We start from the raw sequence: 12,374 nt of genomic DNA on the forward strand, positions 1-12,374 counted from the left end.
GTTATGACACCAGAGGTGGTGGTGGTGGTTGCATTAATAGTCATGGTGGTGACACCTACAATCATGATGGTGATGAGTTAATTGATATATTGTAGTGAGTGATAATTGAGATTTTTATAAATTTATTTGTTGTTGTTTGGTTAATTTTTTAGAGATTTGATGATATATTAAATTTTAATTTGAAATTTTAAATATTTCAAGCTCAATCATTTATTATTCTTGATTTTAATTCGATGATTGTTATTGTTCTCATGTTTATAGTATTCTCTCAAGAGTCAGTGCTATATGTATCATATGAGAGGAAACTCTTATATTAGAATGACATGATTAAATCTAAACTGTATAATATAAATGATCAAGATTTAATATTATGTGAGCACTTAATCATGTAACTTTTTAACATTAAATCTCAATCATCCATGTATGATTATATGACCCAGGTTTAATTCTTACTCCCATATAATAGGTTTCCTCTCATAACATATGCCCTATATATATGTATCATATGAAAATGTACATCTTATGTGAGAATGAGAATAATCAATTTCAACTGTCAAATTAAAATAAAATGTTAAGATTAAAATATTTTAAATTTAAATTAAAATTTTATTTAACCATAAAATCTTAAAAAAATTATTAAACAAATATTTTAAAGATTTAATTTATGTCATCCTAAGATATCCTAAACTTATCACAACATGATCTCACCATCATCATGATTGTTTCCGTCACAACTGTTATTGTTCTCACCGCAACCATTATCATAATCATCACTACCACCATCACCATTGTGATCATTGTCATGACCATTGTCGTCACCACCAACATGACACACTGGCGGTGGCGACAACAATAATCATGTTGATGATGATGAGAGTGATCATGACGATGATCATAATGGTTGGAGTGATAACTGTGATGATCTTAACATAAATTAAATCTAAAATATTTAATTTTCTGTTTAGTAAATTTTTTTGAGATTTCATGATTAAATAAAGTTTTAATTTATATTTAAATTTTTTTATTTTAACCTTTCATTTTTATCTAACAACTGATATTAATAATTTTCATTTTCATATAAAATGTTCATTATGATATGATACGCCATATACGCACACACACACACACACATATATATATATATATATATATATATGTGTGTGTGTGCACGCATGCAGAGACTCACGCGTGTGTGTTTGAGTGTTCACGATATCGCTTGCTTAATTAAAATTGCTCCTGCCAATTATTTGTATGTGTCATCGTGATATTAAAAGTTAATACAAAATGATCAAATAAGTAAGTTGACAGGCCTCTAAAACCTGTTTACAAAACGTATTTTTGTTCTTATTTCTTATAAACTATTGTATAACATGAATAACACTCACTATTGTTACACAACAGTAATGAAATTTGCAGGCACTAATAAAAGAACACAAATATCGGTTATCATTAATCCTATATTGGGTTCCTCTTTAATGATTGGTTTCAGTTGATTTTTGCCTTCTTCATGCTCCAAGCACTCAATCTTGTGATCTTGACAGCGGCAGTTCCATTATTGAAAACATATAGTTGTGCCTTTTTATTAATTGCTATTGTGGGATATACTCTGGCTGTGATGCAAGCCATTCCCTCTCCTCCAAAACTCTCCACTACTGAGCGATCAATCTGTGAATAGGAAAAATGAAACCATGAATTAGCTTGTGGTTTTAAATTTTAATAAGTATTACCTGATTCATTTTCTCATATTAAATTGAATTTTGTATATAAATTATACTGAGCAATTTATGGTCACTAGTCACTACTATCCACAAACTTACTTTTCATCTATTAATTAGTAAGCATATGTTTTGTACCGTTTCATGAATCATTACATCAACAACTTACCAAAGTTCTTAGCGACAGCTTCTCATGAAGAGGGTCCATGTCCACAAAAGTCCCATAGGTGGTCATATCGTTATCTTTATTCAAAGAGGATCTGTCAAAGTATTACATTTAATTTGCATATATCAGCGAGAGAGAGAGAGGCTTGGACTATATATCTCAAGTTTGACAAGTAACCATGTTTGATAAAATAAAAAAAATAAAATAAAAAGTATAGGGAAAGGGACAGAAGACAAGCACAAACCTGCTTTGGTCGCTACACATGAGAACCAAATTTTTATTTTGGTATCTGAATATTCTAAAGAACACTGCCGTGTACTCTTGTAAGCCACGAGAAGCAAAAACTAGCAAGCCAAAGGGTCCCAAACCACCCTTTACGGCTGCCCCCTTTCTACTACACAGAATTTGGGGATCCACCCATTTGTCCAATACTTCGGCCTTTCCAAACTCATTCACTTCAAATGAAATTTCAACGTCAGCCTGCCAACAAATAATAAATTATTGATTAGTATACCCATTTTCCTATAGGGGATAATGTTAATTATTCATCTTCTTGTTCTTCTGTTACTCATATTTCATTTTATTCAGGATAATTACAACTTATAAGTTATAACTCATTATTGTACTTATTTATATTGTCATTTACATACTACTCTTGTATAGTTGAACTCATATCTTAGTTCAAGCAACCTAGCATTTGGTTCTGCACCAATATAAATGCAATATTCATATATTGTAGCAGATATGTAGTATTTACTCTTAAGATTGTAACTAAGCGAATATTACCTGTGCCGCAGTGACACCAGTAACTTGAAGCATTTCACCACCTTTGACCACTTTGGTGGGCCAGTGGACAGGGTTCACACGCAAGCTTTCAAGTTCCACCACCGGCCATTGCACCAACTGTTTCCCAGATTTATGAAGCCAGATGGCCCTTGGAATGGTCTGCAAATATATTTACATTATTGAAGAAAAGTTTAGCCCATTGAATTTATTAATAAGAATGGGTCAAATAAATTTGTGTTTAGTCTAGCTAGTACAGTCTCAATAATTCATTGCCATGCCATGAGCATGAGCTGGCTCGTGTAATATTAAACCACGTATCATAAACCATGCTCAATAAATTAAACTATAATATAATAAAACGAAAATAAGTTCAAAGCCTCCATGTTCAATTAAGAATTGTATATTGCATTTAAAAAATGAATAAAATAACAAATTAAGAAATTGATGAGTCAAAACTTACATGGATTCCAGCCCATCCTTTCTTGATATCATCCGGAACACTTGAGGATTCGTTAACCCAACCCAATAAGACCCTTCTGTTTTTTCCATCTTCAAAAATCGTTTTTGAGGCATAATATTTTCCATAGTCATATCTTAAGACAGTTTGGCTATCCTCAAATCCGTTATCCGGAGTGAAGATATCCTTGGCAATGTCATAAGTCCCAATCAAATAATGATCATGTTTTGTATCATCCAAACTAACCTTAAGCACATGCCTAACATTATCACCATTCACAGATGTGTCAAGACCAATAGTTGATGGGCCCTTATTATCCAGCACTGGATAGAAATCAGGGCACTCCCACATTCCAGTGCCTTCAGCTGAATGTAGGGGTTGTTTGGCTTGAACCCAATTAACAAAGTTTTTGCTCTTGTACAAAATTGCCATACCCCTAGTGTGTATTTTGCTTCCAATCAGCACCCTCCAGTATCCATCTTTTCCTAGCCAAGCAGTGGTAGGGTCCCTAAATGAGCTTGAATTGATATTGTTAGAAATAGTTGGTGCCATTAGTGGATTTTTGGGTGACTTAACCCATTCCCTAAGTAATGGGTCAGACATGTTTTTGGGTATGGCTAAGTTTTGAACTTGGTGCTTATTAGGGTTAATTCCTGTGTATAAAATGGCTGGCTTGCCCCGAGGGAGTATTGTGGCTGAGCCTGACCAACAACCGTTTATATCAGACGGTTGAGAAGGGTAGATGGCATGATCCAGTGGAGTCCAATTCACAAGATCATTTGATATTGAGTGGGCCCAGACAATATTGCCCCATACGGCACCTTTTGGATTGTATTGATAGAACAGATGGTAAAGTCCTTTGTACCTCATTGGTCCTGCACAAAAAGCCACACACAAGCATGCATATCTTCAGCCAAAACAAGTACATATACCTTAATCTATTGTCTATATATAATTATGCATGTTTAATATATATAAGCGGTGACCAAGGAGCAGGGACTTTTCAATTATTAAATTTAACTTAAGAGAAAAGGAATTTCTTAATCAAATACTCCTTTTGTCCCTTGGATCTTGGATATCAATATTTTATTCATTTTGAGAAGTACAGAGCAAAAATGAAGGAGTGTGACAGAAATAATAGAACTAACCATTAGGGTCTGCACGATGTCCACAGCATATCATCAAATGACAACAAAAAAAACAAAATGAAAAACAGTTAGTGATATAAAATATTTCCCAAAGAAAATTAAAGGAAAGAAGATTTAAGACTATTTTGTAGGAATATATATACCATTTATCCAATTTTTGCGAGGTTGGAAATGGTAAGCAGTTCTATAAGGTTGATCAGAGGAATCAGAAGATAGAGTCTGAAGATTTCTGTAAACATGATGGGTAGCTTCAATGGGAAGAACACCATTGCCATAAATGAGAGATAAGATAGCCAACAACAAAATTGGAGATATGGCCATGGTATAGCTTTTAATGGAATGAGGTGAGGTGTGGGGAACTTGTGCTCAGCTGATAGCTATTTATAGATTCGGATGGATCTTCAACAATTTGGTAAACAGTGTGTGCAATGTTGACTTTTAAACATTTGTTGTTTTCAAACAAAATTAATATTTACAGATCTACAAAATAATATTATAATTTATAAACACTGCTAAAATAAAATTGTAAAAATGTCATGGCTATGGTTGAAATTCGCAAATGGGATACGACAGACATGTTTATTTTGTACTAGTGAGATCAAAGTAAGAAATGATTAGTTTAGTCCAATTGATTAACAAATTAGAAAGAAAATTCAAAGATATGTTGTCGATCAGAGAAGCATGTCTAAGAAAATTATTATTATTAGTTTTGTTACAAGTATAAATAATGTAAAGTCAACTTTAATTAAGGAGGTGCAGTTTTGAAAATATAACTGCAGCTTATCCATTTCCATTGAAGAGTATGATTTCTGCATGTGTCCTTAGATTCAGAGATCAGTCAATAAAATACAAATGTACTATTATTTTTCTTACTCGTGTCGTGACTTCCGTGTTGGTTTGCAACCTTCTCACCACATTTGAATATTTTAATTAAAAGATCACTTTATATATATGATCAATATATGGAAGTTAAATAATTATTGATCACAAACCAAAGTCGCTAAAATTTGTAGTGAAAACTTTGAGTACTTTTCATGAAATTACAAGTTCAAATTTTACTGTCATCGATGTAAAAGAAAAGATAATCAGAAATTATATTCGAATAAGGAAATTTTTTCTTTTGCCTTGTCTTTGCAGTTAAACATTAAAACTAAATACATATATTATAATGCACCTTGACATAAAAATGATAAAACACGGTTAGTGTATTTTAAAAGACTTTTAAAGAACTTATTAATTGATTAATTTATAAGTTGTTTTGATTAAAATGAGTACGGTGTACGGTTATCGGATTGACTCAAATGTGAATGAAACAAAAATGAAATTGACAAATGAAAAACCTAAAAGGGAAAGTTTCGAGATATATATAATTTGGCCTTTTATTTTCGTGATATTTAATTTTAACCTAGTTAGCAACTAGTGTGATATCGATATCGTGTGCGGTTGCTGACCAAGAAATGAAGGAAACCACCGAATTGAACTTATCCAGAAAACATGGTTAACATATATAGGATATGAACACATGCAACTGGGTTGCATTTAAACGAGAGGACTTCAATATTTTTCAACAACTGCTCGTGCTTAATCACTTTTAGACATTTTTCCTACAGCGATCTGGTGATGAATTCGCCATGTCCAACTCAGAATTTATCCTGTGCTTATCTACAACTATATATATATATATATATCCCTCACAGATATATGCTGATTTGGTGTGCCAACTTTTTGTTTGGACCATAAGTTCTTCTTCTACCATCATCAGTTCATTCGATGTTTATCCATTTATAGGGGATAAAAAGTTTGAGATTTTCTCGTGAGCGCATTCAAATTTATTCAAAAGTAAAACCTTCCGTGAACTTCGTTTAAGTTTACATTCAGTGAACTAGTGAAGTGATTTTAATTGATTCAAATATATTTAAGCTTTTTTAATTGTAAGAATTACTTTAACAAACTACTACAGTTTCAAATACTAAGTCAATTTATAATTTCAATCATCATTCTGTCATTTTATTTATTACATATATAACTACTTTGGCTATCTATGACAATTTGAATATCTAAATTGATTAATTAATAATGTACAATTTCAAATATCATTTTATTAATTTTAGAAACTAATTTAATAAAAAAATTACAATTTTAAATATTAAATTTGTTATTCACTTAAAAAAAAGATAGAAATGAATTGTTTATCTGACCAGTTATTTAATTTGTTTGTGGTTTACAGGTTTACAGACTTACAGTCACCGACCAGTATGTAGCCCGAAGTCGCGTGTTTGCTTTGTATTCATTAGAAGGAGAAAAAATGGTTTATGTTATGAAAAATGTTTCATAATCTCGTTTTATGCAATTTTAATTTGTTTCATTAGGAAATCAAGAACGGTTGGTTTGATTTCCCCAAACCACGTGAATGGAGTGTTCTACACGCGAGTTAATTTTCCTTGTTTACTTCTCTAGTGCACCAATGATTTATAACTTTTTGAATGCAAACATTGCATCTTTACTACTAAATCCTAATGATGTAATTTTTTGGAACGGATCTCTGGTACCATTTAATATATATAATCTCGATTTGCTGATCTAAGAAAAAATTATATAACTTTTTTTATTATTGTAAACGATGCAAACCATCATCTTTTACTACAATTTTAACTTTTCTCTGACTACGTACTATTTTAACTTTGTGGACGAAGTTACAAAACTCAAATCAATGCACCTTTAGAGGATAAAATTGTAAATTCTCTTATTATGCAATTTTTCAGGAAAAAATTACAATTTTTCTTTTACAACATTTTTCACATTTTCCTCTCCCTCATTTTTATATCTAAAACTATTTTTTCTCAATAAAAGGATTTCTAATTCACTATAGCTTGGTTAACAAGCAGCTAACTTTTTACATTCTATAACTCAAAATTTCCTATTACGTAAAAAAAAAAAAAAAAAAAAAAAAAAAAAACCTCTCTTATACTTTTTCACATTACAGATACTATTTGGTACAAATTTTTTGCATGAAAGTTGTTACGAATATCTCACAACAATATAATAGAAAACGGGTAGGGGGGAATAAACAGCTACATGCAAATGTCAAACTTAATTTGTTCACTTTATTTTCTTTCTTTACATAATATTAGACATAAAGTATGAATCTTCCAATAACATAAAATAAAATAATACACCTGTCAAAAAAATATATTTCTGGTTCAGAGTTCAGACCCAATATATGGGAATTTACGCATAAAAATCATAGTTTTCCAATATTTTTTCACATTTTATTATTCCACTAAAAACTAAAATGTCTTCCTTCACATTGCCATGTTGGGAAAGTAACCCATCAACCACGCCTAACTAATATAAAACCTTGATACGACGCTGCGAAAATTTTCCATAGCTTTATACCAGACCTAACGTTTTTAGCTGAATTTCATTACTATTATAAACCTTCCAATGTGCATTAAAAAAGTAGGGCAATACTTAGAGCGCGTTTTCACAAAAGCCAGCGGATAATTTAATTAAAAAGTTGATTAATCGACTCAAAATTTAAAGTTTTTCTTAGAGACAAAATTTAAAGTTAAAAACTGTTAAGTTAATCAATTAAATTAAAGTTTTTGATAAAACCAATTGTTTGATTAATTGGTGAATATGAAATAACTTAAAATTAAACTAAGGACATATTTATATAATTACCGGACTGTAATTTTAAATTTAATGATTAGGAATGTGTTTAAAAAATTATTACATTTCATATTTCGATTTATTTAAATAAGATACAGTAAACCTTGAACGATGCAGATCTGTTGGTGTTGGTGGTTTTTGGGTGTGGTGATGCAGATGTTAAACCTTGAACGATGCAGATGTCACAGTATTTAAATAAAATATACTGTAATTCTAAAAGCAACCATTTGTTAAAGGATGGCGCGAGAGTGATTACCTATCACCACCTCATCACTTAATAGAATTAGGATAACAGCGTGGATATCAAATGTAAAACTTTAAAAATGTAACAAAAAAATCAAAAAGGTGACCATCTAAAAAAAATATATTATAAGTGAGTCATTGATCATTTTGGGTCATTTTTACAATTTTTTTATTAAAATGAATTCTTTCTAAAATAAATTACTGACATGAATTTGCTTTAATTAAAGTTAAGGTATGATAATTTGAAGACTTTGCAATCTAATCAACAAAAAGAATTAAATAATAATTTTAAATAGTTGTTTCATATTTGATCATACTTTTTAGTGGACGATCATTTTAAAGAAAATAACAATTTAAAATTACTGATTTGTTAAGTCAAAACAAAATAATAATTTAAAACTATTAAGTTGTCACGTTAGCATTCAGTCATTGGTTAGTTGATACCACAACCCACAACCCACAATCTTTGGTTCATGTGAGTATAGTTCGAGTTCGCAATAAAAAAAAATTAAAATATATGAATCAACACTAGTTCAGGTATACATGAAACACTATAATTGGCATAAAAAAAATAATTTGTATTAATATGATTTTCATTTCAATCTTCTTCACACATTCAACATATACATCGATCAAAGGCTTGAATATTTTCTTACCAATTCATTTTTTATATGTTAAGAGATAGATGTCATGCATTCGTATAACTAGATATGGATGTGTAATATATGTTTTTTTTATTATATGATTATGCCTATTTTGTGAAGATTTATGTAATATTTTTTTAAAATGATATTTAGTAAAATTTTATTTTATTTTTATTTTTGATATATCGTATGTGATTTTTTATATTTTATTTTTGTTAAGGATTTGTTATTTGAAGGCACTAAGAGAACAATTAAGATTAGATGTAATATTAGTTTCGATGTATTAAAGAGGAAGATACATGATAAATTAAAGTTATATTCAAATCAAGTTATATTGTTTATAACATCAAGGTTCATAGTAAGTGAAAAATATGTTGCATTGCATATATATGATGATGAAGATGTAAAAATCATAATTTGTGCTTTTTTATCAACAAAATGGGGTAGCAATATTAGAAATGTGTGTTGAAGTAGATGATGTGGGTTGTTCTACTATCCCATCACAAGGCGATGAAGTTAGTTTGCATGATGCGAACGGTTGTGGATTTGGATGAAGACGATGGAGGCTATGTTGTGTCAAACTCATTTTTTTTAGGAAAACATCTGACGAAGAAGATGTAGTTGACGCGATAATCCTTCTTATGCAAATGATGAAACAAAGTCTATTGAGTGAAGTGAACTTATCTTACCACTATCAATATATGAACCGCAATAAGGTACCTTCGTTATTAAATTTGATAAAAAAATTAATTAAGTAAATAAAAATAACATAGATTAATATTGTTAAATAAATTTAAAAAATCATCCTAAGTAAAAAGTAATTTATTATACATTGTACAATTTAAAATGTAAAACACATAAATAAAAATAAAATTTTATATATAATATATTTAAAATAAATAAATACATTTGAAGAAAAAAATTAATTCATATATTATAAACAGTGACATACAAACATAAATCTACCTTCCAAACTCAAACAATATTAATTTACATTACTTATTGAATTTTATTATTATTTATTTATGTGTTTCACATGTTAAATTGTACAATATATAATCAATTAATTTTTACTTAGGAAGATTTTTAAATTTATCTAAACAATATATCAATCTATTTTATTTTTTCATTTAGTTTCTTAATTTAATTAAACCAAACGTATGTTTTATTTATTTTGTAATTTTTCATATTACCCATATATTTTTGTCAGCACAAACTCAACGACCGCCTTGGAATGATGCGTCATGTAACAACTCCTGATTTTAAACTTCGGACTGCACTTCCATCAGCTTCCCATTGTTCCTCAGTTCTCACCTCCCACAACCTTAAACAGTCACCATGGCGGCGGTGGCACCATGCCCCGCCACCCAAACTTGAGATCTGAAGCAAAAGTCAAGTCTCATATCCCAATCTGAAGTAGAGACGCAAAAATGCGGACATTAACAGCGACAGCGGCGTGAAGATGCGGATCCGAAGCGGAGATGCGAACGAAGACGTAGATCTGAAGCGGAGATGTGAGTGAAGACACAGATGACAGATCCGAAGCAGAGATGCAAAACTGAAGCGAAAGTTAATCCCGCCGCTCACACCCTCGTCGTCAACGCATCTGTTTCCGTTATTTTGCTTCCTCTTTTCTCTTGTTGCAGGTTGTTGTGGTTATATTTGTCTTGGCAATTTGTTTTTTGAGTTGAAAAGCTAGGAAGAAGCAATATTTTGTAAAGATACATTTTTCTTTACTGATTTTGTAAAGATACATCGATGTTATTTTTTACTTTTTTAAAAAAATTATTGATTTTGTTTCATTGGATTTGGTTATTTCTGTGATGAAATTTGATGTTCCAAATCCTGAATATATATATTTTTTATTTCTTTCACCAAGATATTATTTGGGTCAATTGGAGATGAATTTTGAAGCAAACATTGAAATAGTCATCACTTGAAAATGTGAAAATGTGTGGATGAAGTCGGAGAAGGTGGTGGCAAGGTAGTGCCTGTATTTTGAAGTTTCTATTTGCAATTTTGTTTGAAAGAAAAAAAATAGTTATATGTTACTTTCTCACTATGATGCACCCTCACATCATAGACCCTTCATTTTAATCATACAGTACAAATTAATTTTCTCATTATGCAAAAATAAAACGTGAGTAAACCAGACACAATTTTCAGTCTTTCATGCATTCGTTACCTGGAGACTACTGTAGTGTTACAAGAGGTTGTTTTAATGTTTTATTAAAGTAAAAAGTTTTAACTCAGTTTCATTAAATATGTAGTGTGAATTATTATAAATCTTTTAATATTTAATTTTTTATTTTTATAGATAAAATAAATTATTCTTTGTAAGTGGTGACGAGAAATTATCATATTAACAGATTGATCAATTCATCTGTTACCATCTGTTGTCCCTGACTCATTTCATCACCTTTGCTGTTTTTTGACCATGTAATGCCTAGTTTTCTCCCATTCACAGATTGATCACTCACTACTTAATTGAAGCAGTGAGCATTTTGATGCGCCAGTTTACACGAATCTTGCAAATACTTGTAAGCCTTATAGGATTAAAATTATTGACCTTCTTCTCTGCTTTTCTAATTAAAATAATAAATAATGTACAGCATGAATGAACTGTGGTATGATTATTCTATATGAACGAGATAAATTACTTGGATCGATGTGTCAACGCTAAATGGGCCTTGGGCTACTAAATATAACGGGCCTTCAGCTAAAGTCCAATTAACGAAGTCTTCTGTAAAAGTTGCGCTTCCAATCAACACTCTTTATTCCCCATCGTTGCCAAGCTGTTGTGGGGTGGATCTCTAAGTAATTGCCATTGTTAATTGGATTTTGGTCGTTGTTGCTTTCTGCATCCTGAAAATTGCTTCTTACAACTTTTTGAAATGTTTCTTTTACCTTCCAATCCGGAAGCCAAAACTTTTACAAAGTGTAATCAATCCAGGAACCAAAATTGGTGCAGGAAGCAGCAAGCTTGAATTTTGGGGCTAGGCTTGCTAAGTTTTGAATTTGGCCAGGTTATAATCGTACCGTACCGAACCATATCATTAATAATATTGGAGTATCTCTTCCTTCTTTATTTACCAAAAAATAAAAGATTTTGTCCTTAAAATAAATAAATTATCCTACTGCAATGTGAGCTTGTCATGATGAATCACCTTTTGCCACGTGGCATGGGAGCCAACGTGTGATAATAATCATGCGATAGAATGGAATGAGTGATGACAATGAGAGTTTTGATGTGTTTGGAACAACCACATTGGAACCGTACACGTGCTCATCGTCGTATGTATCATGTTTCTCTTTCACAATTGGGTGGATCCCACTTCAATCCTTCATGATTGTGGTTTCACTTTGTAAAATCTGTCTTTATATTTTACTTATTTCACCAAATTCATCTTTTTATTTTTTAATTCATGAATTTCTTTATATTTTAAAATTTACCATTTGAGTTTTAGATTTTAACTGTTGATAACTGTTAAAGAAACACAATTCTTTATTATTATACAAAACTACTCGATTGTGTAAAATATA

General features: G+C 30.6%; 1 protein-coding gene across 1 annotated transcript; it reads right to left on the reverse strand.

The window, feature by feature from the left end:
* Positions 1-1,250: 1,250 nt before the first annotated feature.
* Positions 1,251-4,623, reverse strand: LOC100783003 (beta-fructofuranosidase, cell wall isozyme). The gene is made up of 7 exons (XM_003543542.5): positions 4,416-4,623; positions 4,273-4,281; positions 3,128-3,999; positions 2,668-2,826; positions 2,126-2,361; positions 1,885-1,975; positions 1,251-1,665 (listed from the first exon to the last, which is right to left on the reverse strand). Exons 1-7 carry the CDS (start codon positions 4,591-4,593, stop codon positions 1,486-1,488), a joined length of 1,725 nt encoding a protein of 574 aa, XP_003543590.1. The 5' UTR covers positions 4,594-4,623; the 3' UTR covers positions 1,251-1,485.
* Between the last annotated feature and the right edge of the window lie 7,751 nt (positions 4,624-12,374).

This window comes from Glycine max, chromosome 13 (assembly GCF_000004515.6).
Source record: "Glycine max cultivar Williams 82 chromosome 13, Glycine_max_v4.0, whole genome shotgun sequence".
NCBI classification, from domain to species: Eukaryota; Viridiplantae; Streptophyta; class Magnoliopsida; order Fabales; family Fabaceae; genus Glycine; species Glycine max.